The 24,007-nt window shown below is 45.7% G+C and overlaps 1 protein-coding gene across 1 annotated transcript in view; it reads right to left on the reverse strand.

Annotated features, from left to right (window-relative positions):
* Window positions 1-24,007, reverse strand: part of CHST13 (carbohydrate sulfotransferase 13) — a 212,699-nt gene that overhangs the window by 62,299 nt on the left and 126,393 nt on the right. Inside the window, exon 2 of the mRNA XM_078661726.1 lies at window positions 15,591-15,673. Coding sequence (XP_078517852.1) covers window positions 15,591-15,673 — 83 coding nt within the window. The remainder of the gene's footprint in view (window positions 1-15,590; window positions 15,674-24,007) is intronic.

A 24,007-nucleotide genomic window follows, 5' to 3' on the forward strand; every position in this document is an offset into this window, starting at 1 on the left:
TGAGGTAGTAAAGGTAATAGTGACAATGGTGAGCAAACAAAATACTTGAGTAAAAATTGTGAGCAACCAAAATACATGAGGTAGTAAAGGTAATAGTGACAATCGTGAGCAAACAAAATACTTGAGTAAAAATTGTGAGCAACCAAAATACATGAGGTAGTCAAAAGTGCACAAGAGGAAAAATTGTGAGCAACCAAAATACATGAGGTAGTAAAGGTAATAGTGACAATCGTGAGCAAACAAAATACTTGAGTAAAAATTGTGAGCAACCAAAATACATGAGGTAGTCAAAAGTGCACAAGAGGAAATGAAAGTGACAAGTGTGCAGTTATAAGAGAAAACAGAGTATAATTAGAGGTATAGTCCTGCAATAAGTGCTAGACACTCAGGCTCAGGAACAAGCGTTACATGGGCAAGGTGGCACTTGTGCAAGTATCAAAGGTAAAGACATGTGAGAGGTAGCAGCCGTGTGTTGCAAGGGCAGAGTGGTGTGTGCATGTTACAAAAGGGCACCGAACACCAGTACATGGAAAATACTGCAAAAAGGCAGACCCTCCAATCACAGGCATACACTGGGAAGGCACTTCCATGGTCATGGAAAGTAGAAATTATCAGTAGTGGGAAGTCTTCCTCACAAATAGCAAGAGGACGTGAATTACTTTTGGAGGTGTCTCTGGAGGAGGAGAACTTTGAGGTCCCTTTTGAAGGCCTGGGAGGAGGCGGTGGTCCGGAGCTTTTTTTTGTCCTCTCGCGGTTTGTAAATACAAAACATATTGCATTACAAATACTATAGGTATCACATTTGCGAAAGTTATAACTATTGGCATTGTAAATGACGAAGCTATTAATTTAGCTATTTAAAAAAAAAGAAACATAAATAAAAACTTTGCCATTTACAATACCAATAGCTCAAACTTTCCTAATGCGAGACCTATTGCATTGCAAATGCTTGTTAATATGGGAAAAGTGACATAAGGGTGGCGCAAGGGGCTTGTAAGAATGTTTGCCATGAACAGTGCGTATTTATGTGAAGTAGCATTGTAGTGGGATTTCACAAATGTTATTATTATTATTTTTTTTTTATTTATTATGCAGTTCATAGCATGATCAAAACAAATACAAAAAAGTATATACATTAATCCTATTCAAAAGTACATATATATCATAACCATGAGAGTGAGCAACTATTACATCCTAACTTGGATCATAGGTTGCCAGATCCTATACCCCAGTTGTTTTTTCTTCACTAATCTAATACGATATAAATTAAATTCTAAATTAAATATGTTATAAAACTTTGCCCGCCACATCTCATATGACGGTGCCTCAGTTTTCAACCACATGGAAGCGATACATAATCGAGCAACTGACATAGCCATGAACAAGAAATACCGATTTTGATAATAAAGTGGCATACTGGCCATGTCTTTGCAGAGTCCAAACATCATCATTTCTCTAGATATCAGCACATCAGAATTTAAAATAGTTGACAAAAATTGGGCAATGGAAGTGAAAAAAGAGTTCAAAACTCTGCAATCAAAAAATATATGTACAATGTCTGCTTTATCAGCTTGGCACCGATAACATTTCCCATTATATATATTGCCCCACTTCATCATCTTGGCCGGTGTATGGTATAAATTAAATAGCATTTTATAGTGTTGAGAACGTAAATTAGCTGTCAGCATAATCTTTGCAGCCATGTCAATAGATACTTGAATCAACTGGTCAGAAATACCCAATCTGTTGTTCCATTTCCCCTCTTGTATAGCAATATCATCGCTTTGTTGACTCAGCAAGCAGTTATATAAAATCCCTATCTTAACCGGTTTATTCAAAACTTCTAGCAGGGCATTAGTCCCATTGGATAGCATAGGCCGATGTTTTAAAATAAAATCTCGCACTTGTAAATATTTAAAGAAATCACTCTGCGGTATCCCATATTTTACCTTTAGATCATCGAATGTAACCATAGTACCAGCATATATCATATTTCCTAAACATCTAATACCTTTATCCGCCCACGTCTTCATCTTACTATCCCAAAATATAGAAGGTAGTAATTCAGTTGAATCAAAAGGTGTGTAAGGATTGATGCGATTAAGGGGAAACTATTTTGCGAACCGCCCTCCAGCCTTTAAATGCTGTTAATATAGTCTTAAATCTTGTTCTTTTATAATAACTTGGCTCAAGAAAGCGTAGCAACAATTGTCGAGATTGACAACCTAATAGCATTGAGTAAATGTTAGGGCTATCAAATACCTGTATCTCACCCCCACAAATCAAAAAATTCGTGTTTTGCAAAAGGCAGGCTAGATAATAAATAACAACATTCAGGACTCCCCAACCACCTTTTGAGAGCGGCAATGGCATAAATTTGGACGCTTGGCGAGGGGATTTCCAGCTCCATAAAAATCTACCGGTTATAGATTGAAGCTTCATTAATTGTGGACGTGGCAGCTCAAGTGGTACGGTACGGAAATAATACAGTACCCTGGGTAAAATACACATTTTAAAAACATTTCGCTGCCCTACTAGTGTCAAATGTAAACATTCAAACCTCTCCAACTGGCGCTTAACAGACTGTAAAGTATCAGTCCAATTCACTGTGACTAATTCTAGGAGCGACATCCTAATTTTGATTCCAAGATACTTTGCTTCAGGAGTAACACGCATGTCATTAGGACATAGCCCAATGGTGCACACGACCTGGGTTTTAGCAATGTTCAGTTTATACCCAGAAACTTTACCAAATTCACGTGTTAAGGTTTCAATTTCCCCCAATGCTTGTTCCGGGTCAGATGTCACAACCGCGATGTCATCCGCATAAGCTAAGACACGCACAGAATTATCCCCGATAGCCTTAGATTGTATACCCTGGGAGCTTTCTAACATCTGCAGCAATGGTTCAATGTAGACAGCAAATAATAGCGGCGAGCATGGGCATCCCTGCCGTGTACCCCTAGTGATATAGACAAATGCGGACTCCTGGCCCATCACATTTCTTCCAGGCCGTAGTACTGTTAATCATCTACATCGGGTGATTGCTGTTTTAGACTATGGTGCTGTACTCCATAAAAATGTTGGATTGGTGTTTTTAGATGCTGAAAAAGCATTTGATCGGGTGGCGTGGGCATTTTTATGGGCTATAAATGCAAATTATGTATAAACGACCAAGGGCTAAGATCTGTGTGATGGGATTTCACAAATTTCATGTAATAAGCATAAGACAATATTACTGAAAGGAGGTGAGATTACACCCAATGGAAATTCTGCAATGGCCTGAAATATTGAACCCCCAGGCGTGACTGAATTGGACCTAGAACACTATATCTTATGTGTTCTGAATTTGTGCAGCACAAATGTAGTCACTCAGAGAGTTGCTAGTGTGATTAATTCTTATTAAGGCCTGATGGAAGAGAAGACAGTGTAGATTCGGATATGGCCCCAGTAGACTTCCCTATCTCTGCTATTGTTAGTTACATTTGATCTTCACAAAATGCATCGAAGAATGAAACTTGTTGGCATTATTCATTTACTGCATCCTTATACTTCGGTGCTTTGAAACTGAAGAAAGGAGTGGAAAACATAGACTTAATTGTACTGAATCACTGCACAGAGTTTTAATTACATTTGTATTTTGAATGTGGATGTACAACCAAACCCAACATAGATGATTAGCATTTGACAGTCATTGGAATGCATTTTAAACAAAATGTAAAGAGTTTTATCTTCCTGCTTTGACATTCCAGATTATCCCTACAGTCCAACAAATTTCAATGGAATATTCAAGTAGGACCAGCACTTTTGCATCAAAATTGCAAACTTACGGAGGATGGTTGATCGTTTTCTCATTCAATCACTACAATATGGAATTCTTTGCCTCTTCATTTGTTTATCAACCCTAATAACCTGGCATTTAGGAAATCCTTAAAAACTTGGTTAATTACTTTTCTTAGAGCTCTTTATTGCTTAGTGGTGAGTAGCTCCAAAATGCCTGGGAGGGTAATTGTGACCTATAAAACTCATAAGTACATACATTTATTCTTGTCCCCTCCACTAACTACTATCTGCAATGCAATGTTTACATCCGGCACCTACCCCTCAGTATGGAAGGAAGCCATTATCAAGCCTTTAATCAAAAAGCCCACTCTAGACCCTTCCCTGCCAGCCAGCTATAGGCCCATTTCATGCCTCCCATTCCCGGCTAAGATTTTTGAAAAAATCATGAATCTCCAGTTGTCAACCTTTATTCACAACAACAACCTACTGGATGACACCCAGTTTGGGTTCCGCCAGGGACATGGCACGGAGACTGCGCTCCTGAAAGCTGCGGACGAGATACGGTCCACTATGGACAATGGAGGAGCTGCAATCCTAATACTCTTAGACTTGTCCGCCGCCTTCGACACGGTCGACCACGTTACCTTGATCGACCGTGTCGCAGCTATAGGGATAAAAGGGAAAGCTAAGGAGCTTCTCGCCTCATTTTTGTCAAACCGCTCACAATCTGTGAAGCTGGGCCAATACACCTCCCAGACATTTTCTCTGCCTTGTGGTGTACCCCAGGGATCCTCGCTAAGCCCGACACTGTTCAATATATACGTGTCGGACTTGGCGAGGGTCATCAAATCGCACGGAATCCTCCTCACCACATACGCTGACGACACCCAGTTGGTGTTGTCCATTTACGACGATGGTTCCGCTGTAGCTGCGAATTTCCAATCCGGAATGAATGCGATAAGCTCCTGGATGTCATCAAACTGTCTGAAGCTTAACTCTGATAAGACAGAGGTGATGACATTCGGGAGACTACAGCCGTCCTGGTCTCCACAATGGTGGCCACACCAGATGGGACATCCTCCGGAACCGGTATCTAAAGTGCGAAATCTGGGGGTTGTCTTTGACAACAAGCTGTCATTCCAGCAGCATGCCAATTCGGTGGTTTCCTCATCTTTCTTCATTCTAAAAAGGATCAAAAAACTTATTCCCTATCTACCATCATCTGCAGGCAAAACATTAGTCAGTACATTAGTTTTTTCTAAAACTGACTACTGCAATGCCCTATTTCTTAATGCACAACAAAAAGTCCTCAATAAATTGCAGACAGTGCAAAATGCAGCGGCTAGGACCCTGCTATCTATTCCCAAATTTGCACCTGTCTCCCCCTACATCCGACAGCTACACTGGCTGCCTTTGAGGAGCCGCATTAAATTTAAAGCGTTATGTATAGCCTACAAGGCTATCCACAATCATGGACCGCTATACTTAAGACAAGCTTTTCGCCCGCTTGAACATCCCAGGGCACTACGCTCATCTTCGGCTCACCTGCTAATAGTCCCCCGTACTAGGAGGGTCAACTGGGGAGACAAACGCTTCACGGTTGGCACAGCCAAATTATGGAACACACTACCCCTCCACATCAAATGTGCTCCAACCCTGCTCAACTTCAGAAAAAATCTGAAAACTTGGCTGTTTTCAGCCTAAAATCTCACCCTCCCGCCAGAGAGTCTAGCAACTTAGCGCCGAGACACCTTCGGGTATTTGCGCGCTCTAAAAATCGATAAAATAAATAAATAATAAATAAATATTGGAATTGTCAGGTTGGGTCACAAAGCTTCTTCTCTACCTATCTGCCTTTGGTTTTGGTCCACTATTGCTTTGGTTTATCCGTGGGAGAGCCTCCTCATCCTGAGATCTATCAGGAATATGGTCACTTCCTGGCAGAGGTTCAGGATGTCCCCTTAGCTGAGACATATTGTGCTGCCATCTGGGCTTCCTCTTTTACCCCCATTCACCATTGCCATCTCCAGGACATTGGGTCTGGGGGTTCTCCTTTGGATGAGATGTGCTCTGCTTAACCTTGACATCAGAAAATTACTCACGGTTGTGGTATTGGTGGCTTCCTGAGTTTTCTGTTTGTGCTAAAGGCCATGAAATTGCTTCGGAATTCCTCAAACAGTAGTGACTGGGATAAGGGAAATTGTCCATAACTGTATTCTTCATTACTTCTGGGTCTACTCGTACTTGTCACAGTCATTATGACCTGTCCTCCCTCCCTTGATCCTCTAGCGGTTTGCATATAACATAGAGAATGCTGGAATGCGAGCCTTGTTATAGTGCCCAGAAGAGGCTCGCAGGGCTCACATTCCAACATACATCAAAGGATTTAGGCACGCTCACTTCATATTATAATGACTGTGACAATAACAAGTAGGTCTAAGAGTAATGAAGATTACCGGTAAGTCATCAGGGCACTACATAGGCTGCTCTGGATTTGGGGATCATATTCTTTTTTTTATTTTTTTATTTTTATACAAGAGCACATTAGCAATTCTGTTACAGGGTTAGCATAGGTTGTACATCAGTGTATTGAGACATTATATCACGTTTGTTTCGCTAACCCTTAGGGGTCGTACTCTATACAGGCACACTGAGTGGTTGAGCAAGGTATCTCACACTTCCTCACTCACTTACCTGTGAACTGAGAGCATCTTGGAGAAAGTGTTCTCTGTCTGAAGCACTGTACACATCATTGTGAATCTATGAATGAAAACACATAGGCCCGGATTCACAAAAAGGCCTCCCCCCTCGTGGCGGAGACCCTGCAGTTGGGAGTCTCTGCACTCAGGGCGAAATCTTCGCAATGAGAATTCTCATTCTGCAGATTCTGCCCGAGTGCAGAGACTCCCCATGAGTGTGAGGCCCCCGCCCCAAGTGCGAAGACACCCTCACAACTGCGAGGCCACCACCCCAAGTCCTAAGATTCCCCCATGACAGTGAGGCCTTCGCCCAAGTGTGGATTCTCCCGCGGAGACTACCCCAGGACTGTGAGGCCCCCGCCCAAAGTGCACAGGCTCCCATGACTGTGAGGCACCCGCCCCGAGTGCGGAGACTCCCTCACAACTGCCAGGCGTCTGCCCCGAGTTCTGAGATTCCGACACGAATGTGAGGCCTTCGACCCAAATGTAGATACTCGCCCACGCCTGCGGGGTCTCCGCCCTGACTGTGGAGACTCCAGCAGAGACTCCCCCTCGACTGTGGGGCGTACGCCCTGAGTGTGGACTCTTCTACAGAGACTCCCTCACAACTGTGGGGCCTCTGCCCCGAGTGCTGAGGTTCCGCTATGACTGCGAGGCCACTGCCCGGGTGCTGAGACTCCCCCATGACTATGAGGCCTCCGCCCCAAGTGTGGAGACTCCTCCACAACTGCGAGGCCTTCACCCAAGTGTGGATTCTCCCGCATAGACTCCCCCATGTCTGTGAGGCCCCCACGTCGCGTGCAGAGACTACCCACAAATGTGAGGCCTTCGCCCAAATGTGGATTCTCCCGCGGAGACTCCCCCAGGACTGTGAGGCCTCTGATCAAGTGCAGAGACTCCAGCGGAGTGTCCCACATGACTGTGAGGCCTCCGCCCGAGTGTGGATTCTCCTGCTGAAACTCCCCCATGACTGTGAGGCCTCCGCCCGAGTGCGGAGACTCCAGCGGAGGTTACCCCATGACTGCGAGGCCTCCGCCCTGAGTGCAGAGACTCCCCCCACAACTGTGAGGCCCCCGCCCTGAGTGGGGAGACTCCCCATGACTTTGAGGCCTTTGCACTAGTGTGGATTCTCCTGTGGCTGCGGAGACTCCCCCAGGACTGTGAGGCCCCCTCCCAGAGTGGGGATACTCCCCACAACAGCGAGGCCTTCGCCCCGAGTGCGAAGACTCCCCCACGGCTGCAGGGCCTCCGCCCGAGTGCAGAGATTCCCCCACGGCTGCGGGGCCTCCACCCCAAATGCAGAGACTCCCCCACGGCTGCGGGGCCTCTGCCCGAGCGCAGAGACTCCCCCACGGCTGCAGGGCCTCCGCTCGAGTGCGGAGACTCTCCCACGGCTGCAGGGCTTCCGCCCGGGTGCGGAGACTCCCCCACAGCTGCGGGGCCTCCGCCTGAGTGCGGAGACTCCCCCACGGCGGCGGGGCCTCCACTCGAGTGCAGAGACTCCCCCACAGCTGCGGGGCCTCTGCCCGAGCGCAGAGACTCCCCCACGGCTGCAGGGCCTCCGCTCGAGTGCGGAGACTCTCCCACGGCTGCAGGGCTTCCGCCCGGGTGCGGAGACTCCCCCACAGCTGCGGGGCCTCCGCCTGAGTGCGGAGACTCCCCCACGGCGGCGGGGCCTCCACTCGAGTGCAGAGACTCCCCCACAGCTGCGGGGCCTCCGCCCGAGTGCAGAGACTCCCCCACGGCTGCGGGGCCTCCACCCCGAGTGCAGAGACTCCCCCACGGCTGCGGGGCCTCCACCCGAGTGCAGAGACTCCCCCACGGTTGCGGGGCCTCCACCCGAGTGCAGAGACTCCCCCACGGCTTCAGGGCCTCCAGCCCGGGTGCGGAGACTCCCCCACGGCTGCGGGGCCTCCACCCGAGTGCAGAGACTCCCCCACAGCTGCGGGGCCTCCACCCGAGTGCAGAGACTCCCCCACGGCTGCGGGGCCTCCTCTCCGTGCGGAGGCCCTTTGTGAATCGGGCCCCGTGTTTCCTTTCAGAGAAACATGGTCCACACAGTGAATCCATCATGGCCTGGAGAGGGGAGTTAAAAAGATTGGGCAGGACAAGTCCCCCCTCAAACTGTGACCCATTTCATGGCGCAGAGGAAAGTCAGTGCCTTACTATGAGTGGTTTCCGTTTGACCTCGCTGCTGGCGGGGCAGAGCTCGAGTGAGAGCCCCGGGGCTGGCATTCAGAGGCCGCAAGCAGCAGGCACCGCCCGGTAATCCCTTCCACCTGCCGCGGCCCTGCTAATTAGAGGAGCCGGCCCATCAAAGGGGCCGCTGCTGGAGGAATCCATCCGCACGGGGGGAGAGGGGGAGTGATGTGACCCCTCACCGCAGAGCCCAGAATGGAGCCGACCAAATATAAACACAGGGCAAAAGAAGCAGCCACTCCGGAGTAATGCGGCTCAGGCCTCGGTATTTACTTTGTACAGCGCCCAGAAGTCACTACGCAGGGCTCCAGAGCTGCACAGATTAGTCCACCTTTTAGTTTCTGTTCGATGCTTGGCTGAAATCACAACAGCTGGATAAAATCGGACAGGCGGTAATGCGAAGTCCAGAAGTAGGGTCAGTGCATAATTTGTTAACAACAAAAAAGTGCAAGGACCTAAAAATGTTCTTGAGCGCCTGCTCCCGTTGCTGCTGAATGCCAAGGTTGTGCATACAGACCTGGTCTTAATTCCACATTATTTTATGCCCGTCTATTCCACCTCCATACATTTGTTTACTTTTTATCACACTGGCTTGGTCCCTTTTCATCCCTGCTTTCTCTGCCACAAGAAAATTATCTTTCTCTTCCTTATTTCTCCCATTTCTACTTCTCACTAGTTCTAAGCCAAAGTCTCCTGATAAAAAAAAGACAGGAGCCCGATTCACAGAACTAACGTAAGACAAAATCCTAAAATACTACCATGTTGGTATTCACAGAAGGCACTTACTCATTTTGGTATTCACAGAAGGCACTTAATTTCGGTATTCACAGAAGTTAGGAGTCCTAACTTTAGGACTCCTAAATGCCTTCTGTGAATACCGAAAGTCTTAAATTTAGGATTTTTGTCAGTTTAGGAGTAGTAAAGTTAGGACTCCTAACTTCTGAGAATACGGAAATGAGTAAGTGCCTTCTTTTAATACCATAATGGTAGTATTTTAGGATTTTGTCTTAAGTTACTTCTGTGAATCGGGCCCTTGGTCCCCACAAACGAGTTTCAAAACAAAAAGTGATGGATGGAAAGCTTGATTTAATCTCAGCCACTGGCGATAGCTATGGCCACAGCTCAATCCATCGATTTTCACCCACCATGCCTCCTCAGTTTGGACCCAGCCATATGCAAATCAGCCTTGACCCTGCTCCAATGGAAACAGCCCAGCCCAAACTGCCAGGCTAGGTCCTCCCTGAATGGAAAACAAGCAACCCAGGGCCGGTTGCGCCCTTATTATGGGCTCATCAGCCAGGTAAAGCTTGATTTTAGTGACATAGTAAGTGCAGGATCCCAAAAATAAGTGTCAGTGCCCACCGCCTGCAACCAGCAGCATAAATTATGGATTCAGCAGTCGCATAGCAAAAGTTCAATGGGTCACAGTGCAAGCAAGGAAAATGGGTCCCCTGGCTACTCTGTGGTAAGTAAAACAAAGCCATAACCAGTGTTCAATAGGTGTCTCAGGCCTCTGGGTACTGGTGTTGCACCTTCTGCACACTTAATAGCTCAATCTCTAGCACTAACTAGTGGTTCCAGAAGTTTGAAACAGCTGTTTAAGAGCTGTGTTGAAGCTGTCAGGACCTGAAGGGTAGTGGCTCAGTGGTTGAGTGTTCCAGGCTTGAGTAGGTTGGAACTAGCAAAGTTTACGCTGCGGAATTCCGCTGAGTTACATGAAAACTCTGCAAGATTCCGAGGAATTCCGTAAGAGGGCGAAATCGGCATTTTGTAATGATTTTTAGCTCCAGGAGCTTGTTCCGTGCTGAAAAAACAGCACGAATGGCACCATGTGGTGTGCTAGAGGGCGCGGCTTCGTTGCTGCCTCTCAAGTAGATTTTCTACTCGAGCAGCAGTTTTCTCATTGCAGAAGGTCGCAACTACCCTTATTGAGACCAGATGTCGTGCTAGCTTCTGAAAATGGCGCTAAGGGACGCCAATTCTCACTGGTCAACTTACCCTTGGCGAGTCATGTGTGAGGAAAAAACTCCACCATGTGGCGGTTGGCGAAGTTTTGCAGGAACACCGCGCCTACAAGCATAACACAGAGTGGATAAAACTTTGTGAACCCCACTAGCGGAGCAGCATTTACCACCCAAATCTATTCCACACACTTTGCAAGTAGGCTGTAAGGCAGTGGTTACTCAGCTACAGTTATCTATGTGTACCTAGCAACACTCCCATGAACATACAGACACGTTACTTCGGGCGGTTAATCCAGTGACTGCAGGTACGTTTGTAAACACCTGGTCTCACTGCTGATCTGCATGAAATATTTTAATAAGTTGATGCGCTTGGTACATAGCACTGCATGTAGGGTTTGAATCCTAATAACATACGGCAGGGGGTTTTAGTGATTTTTTGCAGGGATCCTTTGGTAAACAGTAGGTTCCATGTCACTATCATAGTAGAGGGTTCAGTGTGTTATACACATTCTGCAAACATCTGCATTTAACCAGTAAAGCATAGTTTCAGTCCCTGCAGGTCTAACTCAAACATTCAGTCTCCTAAGGGTGATAAAAAGAGTGTTACATTTATTGAATAGGTAATGATTTATACCTATTATCAAGTGCCACCAAAAATTAACTTTGCATTTTATCCTGTTAAAATGCTTAGTATCAATATAAATAGGCAGAAACTGTTTCAAACAAGCGATGTATTAGGATGAGCTGAATAGGCATTTTACACTATGCTAAGACAAGGAACTTCCTTGGCCGCATCTAAGACAGGATGCAACTTACCTTGCAATAAGCAACTACTGTTTCCGCTTCTTGTTCACCTTTTATCATCGCACACATTCTTTTGAAATCCTATCTACTTGATTACAGAGTTTGAAGAACTAGAACCCTTTCTAAAAGTTTAAATTGATAGACTATGTAAAAATGCATTAGCAAAACCATAACTTGTTTCAGCCATGCTTTCTTGCTCAGACCAACATGGCCCACAGGATATTCCAGTGTGTGATGGTGAGCTGTTCAAATCTGTAGGCTCTTGAAAGGTGTTTCGCTTCTTCTCATGCAGACACCTGCTTGTATTTTTTTTAAGTTAGAACATGACCTTATTTGAAACTTAGAAGCATTAGTGTATACCTTTGTGCTTCACCATCCCTTGGTGAGCTCGCTCTATTCAGGTGATGCTGTTGACTGCCCTCTCATCCCCTGCAGACTGGTACAGTGCGTGCACATCCCTCTCAGCGGCTAGCTCTGGTCTTCATACAGATCCCTCTCAGCGGCTAGCTCTGGTCTTCATACACATCCCTCTTAGCGGCTAGCTCTGGTGTCATACACATCCCTCTCAGCGGCTAGCTCTGGTCTTCATACACATCCCTCTCAGCGGCTAGCTCTGGTCTTCATACAGATCCCTCTCAGCGGCTAGCTCTGGTCTTCATACAGATCCCTCTCAGCGGCTAGCTCTGGTCTTCATACACATCCCTCTCAGCGGCTAGCTCTGGTCTTCATACACATCCCTCTCAGCGGCTAGCTCTGGTCTTCATACAGATCCCTCTCAGTGGCTAGCTCTGGTCTTCATACACATCCCTCTCAGCGGCTAGCTCTGGTTTTCATACACATCCCTCTCAGCGGCTAGCTCTGGTCTTCATACAGATCCCTCTCAGCGGCTAGCTCTGGTCTTCATACACATCCCTCTCAGCGGCTAGCTCTGGTCTTCATACACATCCCTCTCAGCGGCTAGCTCTGGTCTTCATACACATCCCTCTCAGCGGCTAGCTCTGGTCTTCATACACATCCCTCTCAGCGGCTAGCTCTGGTCTTCATACACATCCCTCTCAGCGGCTAGCTCTGGTCTTCATACACATCCCTCTCAGCGGCTAGCTCTGGTCTTCATACACATCCCTCTCAGCGGCTAGCTCTGGTCTTCATACACATCCCTCTCAGCGGCTAGCTCTGGTCTTCATACACATCCCTCTCAGCGGCTAGCTCTGGTCTTCATACACATCCCTCTCAGCGGCTAGCTCTGGTCTTCATACACATCCCTCTCAGCGGCTAGCTCTGGTCTTCATACACATCCCTCTCAGCGGCTAGCTCTGGTCTTCATACACATCCCTCTCAGCGGCTAGCTCTGGTCTTCATACACATCCCTCTCAGCGGCTAGCTCTGGTCTTCATACAGATCCCTCTCAGCGGCTAGCTCTGGTCTTCATACACATCCCTCTCTGCGGCTAGCTCTGGTCTTCATACACATCCCTCTCAGCGGCTAGCTCTGGTCTTCATACACATCCCTCTCAGCGGCTAGCTCTGGTCTTCATACACATCCCTCTTAGCGGCTAGCTCTGGTCTTCATACACATCCCTCTCAGCGGCTAGCTCTGGTCTTCATACATATCCCTCTTAGCGGCGAGCTCTGGTCTTCATACACATCCCTCTCAGCGGCTAGCTCTGGTCTTCATACACATCCCTCTCAGCGGCTAGCTCTGGTCTTCATACACATCCCTCTCAGCGGCTAGCTCTGGTCTTCATACACATCCCTCTCAGCGGCTAGCTCTGGTCTTCATACACATCCCTCAGAGAGGCTAGCTCTGGTCTTCATACACATCCCTCAGAGAGGCTAGCCCTGGTCTTCATACACATCCCTCTCAGCGGCTAGCTCTGGTCTTCATACACATCCCTCTCAGCGGCTAGCTCTGGTCTTCATACAGATCCCTCTCAGCGGCTAGCTCTGGTCTTCATACACATACCTCTTAGCGGCTAGCTCTGGTCTTCATACACATCCCTCTCAGTGGCTAGCTCTGGTCTTCATACACATGCCTCTCAGCGGCTAGCTCTGGTCTTCATACACATCCCTCTCAGCGGCTAGCTCTGGTCTTCATACACATCCCTCTCAGCGGCTAGCTCTGGTCTTCATACACATCCCTCTCAGCGGCTAGCTCTGGTCTTCATACAGATCCCTCTCAGCGGCTAGCTCTGGTCTTCATACACATCCCTCTTAGCGGCTAGCTCTGGTCTTCATACACATCCCTCTCAGCGGCTAGCCCTGGTCTTCATACACATCCCTCTCAGCGGCTAGCTCTGGTCTTCATACACATCCCTCTCAGCGGCTAGCTCTGGTCTTCATACAGATCCCTCTCAGCGGCTAGCTCTGGTCTTCATACACATCCCTCTCAGCGGCTAGCTCTGGTCTTCATACACATCCCTCTCAGTGGCTAGCTCTGGTCTTCATACACATCCCTCTCAGCGGCTAGCTCTGGTCTTCATACACATCCCTCTCAGCGGCTAGCCCTGGTCTTCATACACATCCCTCTCAGCGGCTAGCTCTGGTCTTCATACACATCCCTCTCAGCGGCTAGCTCTGGTCTTCATACACATCCCTCTCAGCGGCTAGCTCTGGTCTTCATACACGTCCCTCTCAGCGGCTAGCTCTGGTCTTCATACACATCCCTCTCAGCGGCTAGCTCTGGTCTTCATACACATCCCTCTCAGCGGCTAGCTCTGGTCTTCATACACATCCCTCTCAGCGGCTAGCTCTGGTCTTCATACACGTCCCTCTCAGCGGCTAGCTCTGGTCTTCATACACATCCCTCTCAGCGGCTAGCTCTGGTCTTCATACACATCCCTCTCAGCGGCTAGCTCTGGTCTTCATACACATCCCTCTCAGCGGCTAGCTCTGGTCTTCATACACCTCCCTCTCAGCGGCTAGCTCTGGTCTTCATACACATCCCTCAGAGAGGCTGGCTCTGGTCTTCATACACATCCCTCTCAGCGGCTAGCTCTGGTCTTCATACACATCCCTCTCAGCGGCTAGCCCTGGTCTTCATACACATCCCTCTCAGCGGCTAGCTCTGGTCTTCATACACATCCCTCAGAGAGGCTAGCCCTGGTCTTCATACACATCCATCTGAGAGGCTATTCCTGGCGCAGTGCACATTTAATTTAGTATTGTTTGGCATCATGCAACCCTGAAATATTAGAGAATGGGTAATAAATGTCTTGGCCAAGGCCCCCAAAAACCTCTTGTTTAGACAGTAGGAAACCTGTAGTACTTAATTTGTGCCGGTGTTTACATGTGGTGGGCTCTGCCACTCATTTTCGAAGACCAGCATTTATTTCTCATCAGAGACTTTACCCAGAGTAAGACACAGAAAGATAGACAAAGGGGAAGAAAGGAGGAAGAGAAGGAGAAAAATTGCAAAACTGTGATGAAGGGAGAAAGCAGAGAAGAAAAAAGAACCCACAACCGTGAAATAAAAGGAATGAAAGTCTAGGATGTTGGAATACAGAGGCAGCAGTTGCATGTGGAGCCCACCAGCACTTTTTGAGAGAAAGAGAAAGAGAAAAAGAGAAAGAAAGAGAAGAGAAAGAGAGAAAGCAAAAAAGAGAGAAATAAGGACAGAGAAAAAGAGAGAAATAAGGAGAGAGAGAAAGAGAAAGCGAGAGAGAAAGAGAAAGAGAAAGAGAAGGATAGAGATAGAGAGAAACACATAAGGTGGAAAGAAGGATGAAAAGAAAGTGGAAAAAATCGACAAAGGGAGTGGGATGGCATGTCTGGTGGTAGATTAAAGAGGCATGAGGTGTAATCAAGACTAGCATCCTTGTATTCAGCATCCTGACCTTCGATAGCATCGGCAAAGGGCATCTGAGCAAAGCTTTGGGCCCAGGCAGTCATTCTGTTACAAATCTAGCAATCAGCACTGAACCTAGCCGATAGTTGAACCTTTCTGGGCCGGTCAATCCCCCCTATCACAGCTGCATGCCCCCATCTGAAACAAGAACACATGGTCAGGTGGAAACCAGCAGTCATCTTAAGACCTGCATCTATTTATTTCCAGATGTTCCTACAGGCGAGCTGCTCATGTGACCACATCAGAAACAGAAGATTTCCTTCTCCCAAATGACTCAGCCATGTTCTGGTGCACCCACCTGGTCGCTGTCGTAGAGTGCCTGCAGGGGGCTTCGCCTGGATTTTCCATGCCAGCTGTTACCCAGAAATCTGTCTTCAGCGGCTGATGGGAGAAAACAAAAGATGGCATTATTACCCACCATAGTGTATTCCATTTTTGGAAATATTGGTCATAGAATTACATTTCTGGTGACAACAGGACAGATAGATTCAAAGTCCATAATAGTAAAGTGTATTATAATTTAATAAGTTGACGTTCAATCTCGAAGAACACATATGTGGCTTGCATGGCAGCGTGCCCGATAATCAGAGCAATTGCCTCGATAGCAGACTTACGGCTTGATTAGATCTTGACAGATGGGTTACTCCCTCACAACGGTGCCGGATATCCCGTTTGCCAAAATATAAATCCCATTGGATATAATGGGATCTAAATCAATCCCTTAATTTGACAGTAGACATTGTGCACAATATTTTGCGGATAAACTGGGCACACAATAATTATAAAAACATTAATATTCCCATTAGAACCTTTAGTTTAATGGAGTCTAAGGTTATGGACCAAACCCTAACAATTCCTGACATTCATCACCAACTATGGCTAGTAGCACAATCATAACTTCCCTCTTGCATTGCTCATGACATCAAGCACGATGCCACAGATATTGCACTAATGATTTCATTAATATTAATTAAACTGCTCTGGTAGCTAGTGCCCTGAGCTCATGGACAAAAGAGTTAAATTCTGCACCAAGAATGTACTCCTCGTCCCCTGCCCTCTCCTTCTCCACTTACTCTTCTGCTAGTCAAGCCTCAGGGACAATACTTCCTGCCCTACACAGTCAAGAATTCCATTGCAGACCACCTACACTTCAAGGATACATTACTGTATGTAATACTTGCAGAAATGTCAATTCAATGTGTTTTTTATTCAGCCAGAAACTAACAGAGCTTTCTTTCTCAAGCTCCACAAACAATTGATAGGTCTGTTCCACTGGGTTTCTCTGTAACAGCTGAACTTTGTTAAACAAAATAATTAAGTTTTATTCTGTGCCAAATTGTAACTTTCCTGATATGTACAGTAGAGAGCTCAACAAAAAATCCATAAAGCTTTACTGCTTTATAATTGCGGCTCCCGGTTTTATGGTATTTATTTTTTTGACATTTCTTAATGTGTTAAATCATATTTAGTTTTTGCTCACTTTATCTGTATTTACCCATTTTTTTTGTGTGACTGTTAAAAAATGAAGCCGCCGCGGGTATATTTCCACATTCAATTAACCAACAAACGTTTACTCTTGTTTGAATGTCCAATGGGTTTTAGCCAGTTTCAGTATAGTACAGTCAGTTGATACCATTTGCACTGTACAACAGCTTAATCCACTGTACTGCTTCAGCTATTTAAGCTTCATTTGGAAATCGTTTTTTAATTGTTTTTTAACTCTGCTGCCTCTCAATCTGCAATGCTATTGGCCTAACACTCATGATTGACAGTAGTCATAACAGTCCAAAATAAAACCTGTTTTCCATATTTATCCAACTACTTACAGACAGGAAATTAGACGATTTTTAATCTGTATTTATCTGTCAAAATCAGTAAAAACTGGAAACTGGGAGCCTTAATTATAATGTAAGTGATATATGTTTCTCTGCTATATAATGTTATGGCTTTGTTAATTTATTATTATATAGTACATTTTATCTATAATTCCTGTAATGTGCATCATACTCATCATATGGAAATGTGGCTTTCACAAAAGATCCTGGTACAGAATCAACTGGTGCAATTGGAAGTTGTGTCAATCAAGCCGTTATGTCCCACACAACTTTGACATAGCCCAAAACTAAAATATCTGGAGGTACAGATCACAACTACTCTCTAGAATGTGCTAAACATACTGTAACTATCCAAGACCTAATAATAAATCTGATCTGGATTACTAGTTTCTCTTAACTGGCCTGATTAGGGCAAAGTGAACACCAATACAAATGAACTCTGCTCCCTACATAAACTACTGATGGTCCAGACTTCATCTGAACTTAAAACTCTCTCTAAACAGAGAGTGACATACACCTCTCCAGGAGCGTAAACCACTAGGAGTGCCAACATCAGGGTAAAGAATAAACGTTCTAAATTTTAAAGCATAACATGTAATACATTTAATGATTAGTCCAACAAAATGTTAGGTAGATGAAATTGATTTGGATGACAGTGGACGCTTATTTTGACCAAAACCACAAGTTTAAATAGTCTTTAAAGAACGAAAGATATACATCTGATTATCTTTACTTGATTGCTGAAATGTCTCTCTGGACACCTGCCCCTTGTAAGATGTTTTATTTACTTTATGAGACAAGGAAAACTGTATCGCTGGTTGACAATTTTCTGATTTAACATTCGTTTTATGTATGTATTTTATCTAATTCAAATAATATTAATTTTGTGTTTTTATTGTGATTTTTTATTCATACAATGACTATATTACATCTGTTACTACTACTCATTGTTTTGACCTTCTTGGTCCATATGAGGACAGACAACAATCTGTACGCTTAATCCTTTCAGCTCTAGACCACCACCACTGTCTCAGCTGTGTTGTCCAGGAAGAATTGATTCTTCTTTTCCCTTTTTCTTTAACATGTAAGTGCAGTCCCTCACCAAGCTACTCCATGGGGCAGGGGTTCACTTTTACATGTATGCCGATGACACACGGCTGGTTTTCGGTGTGTCTCCTCACACTTGTCCAACAGATAATTTATTTCTTTTCCTCTGGTGGATAGCAATAATCTTCCTAAAACTAAATCCTATTGAGATTGAGGAGTTTATAACATTAACCAACTCACACAACTCGGCTTGCAGAAATTAAAGTTTATAGCTTGAGGTCACGGACAATCTTCTTACACCGGTGAAGGTAGAACAGAATGTAGGCAGCTACATTTAAAGCAATCTATCTCTAGAAACTCAGGTTGTCAAGGTAGCAATTGTATATTTATTTCAATTGCCAATAGTCAGGATAGTTCTTTTCTATATTGAGCCCCATTGCCATGTTCCAGTCTTCAGGACCTGGTTCAATATCGATCATCTATGTAAAGCATGATAGTGGATGGAGAGTATGCCTCAATGCAGTAGGCTCTATGGGTGATGGCTGCGTTACATGCTCTACTGTACCTTCTTGGCAGACATATGGCCTCTTCTTTTAGAAACCATGCCATCTAGGTCAGCAGCATAGCCCCTAAGAGGACCAAAAGGAAACACGTCAACAGGCCCTCAACCAAGTATTAGGCAGAGATGATGCGTGACTCTCCAACACAAATCCATCACTTACTTAATCCCAAAGCCCTCTTTTCCAGGGTGATGCACTGCACAGCACAGTATTAAACTCTATTGTGAAATTAAAACATACAACATAATTTTTTCCTGATGAAAACAGCAGCCCCTCATCCAACACTATGAAAGCCTTTTCTACCTACATGTGCCCAAAGTGGAAAAGAACAAACCCTTAGGAGGCTCTTGGAAATAAGTGTCTCACAGCAAAGATTTAGAGCAGGGACTTGCGAGGCTTTAAGTCCAGAAGACGCAAAGGTGAGCCAGAATTAGGGAATTTAGTTCCACGAACACCTGCATTCTGGACATTTAGAAATGGCAAAGATTTCAACTGGAATTGGAAAACCCTTGTTCGTACTAGAAGCAAGACAGATTAGGTACGCGAAACAATGGATAAGAGAAGGGATATTTAAAAAAAAGCAGCTGTAACACAGCAGGCTGATAAGCCCATTTGAAACAGGAATTCTTCTAATTAATCTAGTTCTAAACATCTGAATGGATGTGCCTCTCTTTCTGATACTTAAGCTCAGTGGCGGCTGGCAATGAGTAAAATGGGTGGGTGGAGATAGAAAAATAATTAAAAAAGTTACTTACCTTAGTGCCGGTCACCACTTCGCCGCCATCCTCTTCTGTTCCTGCTTGAAGCAGGAAGTACACACAGACTCCCCTAAGCCAATCACGACCCTGCTGTCACCATGGTGGCAACGTTGTGATTGGTCTGAGTGCCGCGGTTTGGCAATCAAATCAAAAAGAGAGTGGGACCTTGTGCATGTTCTCTACCCAGGCTGTACAGTACAGCCGGTAGAGAACATGCAAGGTGCGCATGACAATTTGGTTGGCCCAAGTCGGCCAGCCAAACAGTCATGCGCACTTAGTTGCCTCAATCACTCCTCCCCTGCTGGCTGCGATGACAGCCAAGCCATGCCCCGTAAACCTGCCTTAGAACGGAGAAATAAAATGATCATAACATAGTGTTATTATCATTTAATTTTTCCTTGTTCCACTGCTCAAAGAGCAGTAGGGCAGCACTCCTTCGCCTAAGCAGAGGAGCCGCCACTGCTTAAACTTCCTGGTTTCCCCTTCCTCTCATGTATACCACTGCTTTGGGCAAAACAAGTAGCATTACATTGACTTTATCCCTCTTCACATGATATTGTACATTTTTTAAGTGATTTCCCTTAACCTTCATCCCTGTGTTGACCACACATATTAGCTAAATAGTTTTCACATTTTGTTAAGAAACCTACCATTCCTTTCTTTGTTAAATGCCTTATGTCTAATAGCAATAACTTTATTTTAGGCTGTGCATGAAAGGCTCTCTGGCCTGACTTTATCTGGGCAACAGTACAATTCACAACGTGTTCTTCTGTTAGTTCTTAACCCTTTGCCGAGCTACACGTGCCAAACAGAAGCAAAATATGAACAAGACATTAATATTATCAAGTGCTTGTTTTCTCAGAATTGCCCTCCAGTTCATCTCCTGTTTCCGTTCTGGGAATAAATTGCAAAAGTTGGATGACCAGGACCAGACATCAAGTTATCTCCTCTGAGCTCCAAATTGGCAGACAGAAGCAACTTATAAACATCAACTGGTAACAGTAATGCAGGGACTGTCAGAGGAGGAATGTGATACTGTTGTAAACAGTGCCAACAGGAAACTGGATATTGGTCTTGTATAATGCTGAATCAATCGCAGGTTTTATTTTAGTTTTTTCTAATTGGCACGAGAGGAAGGGAGAGAAGACCAATTTTTCACCATTTTGCATGACTCTTACGTCATGCATTCATCGCGTTACTCGTGGGTGGGTTTTTTGGAGGGGGGGGCTGCGTGGGGGTGGGTGGTTAAATAATATTTTATTTAAAGAAACTTACCTTCCCGGGTCTTACGACATTGCAGCTCCTGCCCGGGTACCATTTTCCTGTTCGCCTGCTGAACAGGAAGCAGGCAGCCTCCCTCTCCTCCCCTCAGCCAATCACAATGCTGCAATGGCAGCGTTGTGATTGGTGGGGACGCCGCCCAGCCGGGCACCTATGGGGAGACCACTTTCTCCATGTAGGATGCATGCAGTCGACATGAAGAAAAGGGAGAGTGCGCATGACTTGTTTGGTTGGCCCCAGAGGGCCGACCAAACAGTCAGAACTCGCAACATTGGGCAAGCCACTCCTCCCCAACCCTCCCACCCGCCTGCCCCCAACCCTCCCACCCGCCTGGCCCCAACCAGGCATACCCTTCTGCATTCTCACAGTGCGAGAAGCAGAAACATAAAATGGTACTTTTACCATTTTATGTTTCTGCTTCTCGCACTGCAAAAAAGCAGTGGGCGACGCTCCTCCGCCCTAAAGGAGAAGCCGTACCTGCATCCGGATCCACGTGTTATATACTGCTAATAAAAAAAACTTTGGTTGACTGGTCAGATAGGCAGGCAAGCGGCTGGAAACCGACCCGGTGATTAGTGTGCTACACAAATCAATATAACATAACATAACAGAGGGCATAAAGGATGGACGCCAGTAGGTGGAAAGGACTGTAGGTGGAATAGTACTGGATTTAAGACAATGGTGTCTTTCCTGACTCTTGAATATGTCTCTCCCATTCCCAAATTGTGGGGCCTGATTCTAAAGGACACAACTTTCGAAATCAGAGACAGCACAGAATCAAAATGTATCTTCAGGCAAATTCATGGTGGGCTATTTGCTAAAACTGGTCTTCAGATCTGGTTGAGGCATGTCCAGAATTAAATATGTATGGCGTTCATCCCGCCTAACGTGCTTCCTAGCAATGCGCACACAGGTGGAGACACTTCAGCTGACCTCATTGGTGGGCTGGTGGAGAGGCTTCAGCTCACCTCACCTCATTGGTGGGCTGGTAGAGACACTTCAGCTCACCTCATTGGAGGGTTGGTGGAGAGGCTTCAGCTCACCTCATTGGTGGGCTGGTGGAGAGGCTTCAGCTCACCTAATTGGTGGGCTGGTGGAGACACTTCAGCTCACCTGATTGGTGGGCTGGTGGAGAGGCTTCAGCTCACCTGATTGGTGGGCTGATGGAGAGGCTCCTGCTCACTTCCTTGGAGGGTTGGTGGAGATGCTTCAGCTCACCTCGTTGGTGGGATAGTTGAGTCATACTTGCTGAAAGATCCACTAAAGGCAATTAAAAACACAAATCTCTGAGGACATCAGTGTACGACCACTTGGGGTTCTGCTTTAGGGGGCAGGTGATTTGACATGAAGGCTTCCTAAAAGGTCTTTCGTTTGAAAGATCCCCCTACAGAAGGCAAGAGGAGCAAAATAAAAATAAGCTTAAGGCCCTAAGTTTCAAATCTATGTTAGACCATTATACTGCATCTTCCACGCCAAGCCTCACATTCTGCACGTCCATGAGCTCCACGGGGTTCTGGCATGATTAGCCCCAGCTGTGGCATTTCCTGCATTGTGCATTTGATAAATGTAATGACTTTATTCCAAACAAACATCTAACTCCTTCCGGCCCCTCTCCTCCCAACCGAGCCACTGCCGTTCCCTGAAACCCAGCTCACCCTATTAAAAACCCACTCTCAAACCTCAGCCGGGGGCTATCAAAAGCAGTCAAAATTACATATACAATGTTGACTGCACCCAATGAAATGTAATGAGCTGGAATATTTATAATGGGCTCCTAAAAAAGCATGACAGTGGCAAAAACATCCTTCATAGAGCGAGGCTGGCAGAATCCCAACTGAAGAACACAGATGAAGATGGAAGGAAAGTGAAGCCACCAACCCCGGACTACTCTGCATCCGGGGTGTATGTGCAATGCACATGTGCGAAGGGTCGACAGCAGTGTTGCAATGTCCCACTCCCCTTTCCCCTCGCTCAACACCAATGGAAATGTACCAAAGGGAGTCAAATGTAGCCAACATTTTATTAGATATAATGAGAAGGACTGGTTCATTTTAATGGTAAGTTCTTTAAAAATCCTGCATTAGCCCGTTCCACATATGACCAGTGGAGGGCTGAATGCTGGCGTGCAGCACTCTACAGAAAAGATGGTGCATGAGGTGCTAAGCCTGTTCAGCATAAGAACAGAACTCAGTTCTGCTGGCTTATGCAATCTGCCCCTATGCTCTTCAAGATCACCCTGGCCCATGTGTGGACCACTCCGTTCCACCATGGTGGGATGTTCCAGCCTCCTGCAAAGTTTCAGAAAACGCAGGGGACAGAACCTTTCATTCCAGTTTCAGGGGATAGCCCAGTCTAATGGGTGCTACAGCCAATCGGAATGCCTGCAATGGTGAGAACCCAATCAGAGTTATTGCAAACTTTAAGTGGAGAGCACCGCAGTCCGCCAGGGTGGAAAGAGTGAGATACACGTGAATTCCACAAATTTCGCCTTTGGGTGAAATGTGTCACCCACACTTACTGTAGAGAAAGCATCATGAATGGAGCAGGCTGCCACACCTATACAACGATGCGTTGTCTGAAATGCTGATTTTACTCAACTCCACCTGGTCAAGTAGAGCATGAATGACAGAGAGAAAAAACACAGCATCTCAGATGTTCTCAGGTAAAATAACTTAATGGGTTGCGTGCCAACAGCGGAGATCAACATTCTCTAAGTACGGTACAAAGCCAGAAGGATCAGGTCAAACTTCTATATTCCTGAGGCTGACAAAATAAGTAATATTATATAAACAATTTTTATTTGAGTTCTTGGATTGATATAACAATTCAGATAAAATGCACATAATACCATGGAGCACTTTCCTTGAAAGCGATCAGAGTGATCATTGACGAAAGATTACACCAAAGGTGACAACAGTTCATCCCAGTGCAGCTTTATGTTTGTTACAGAGTTGTCCACAATCAGAGTGGGGCTAGAGGTACCCCGGAATTCTATCCAATCCCCCCATATCTAACATGCTTATGCTGGCATCCTTGTGCTTTCTCTCCAATGTTTGCCAATATCTCTTCACCGAAACAACGCCAAGATGAATCAACCACATGTTATATCTTTTGGTATCAGTGTCACTACTTATGTGTGGTTGTGCCATAACCAATCTTCCACCTTGTCACTTTTCCTAAGTCACAACAAACTATATTCCAAAACTGCTCAATTGGCGGTCACTCCCATATTGT

The sequence above is a fragment of the Lissotriton helveticus genome, chromosome 9 (assembly GCF_964261635.1).
Source record: "Lissotriton helveticus chromosome 9, aLisHel1.1, whole genome shotgun sequence".
In the NCBI taxonomy this organism is placed as follows: Eukaryota; Metazoa; Chordata; class Amphibia; order Caudata; family Salamandridae; genus Lissotriton; species Lissotriton helveticus.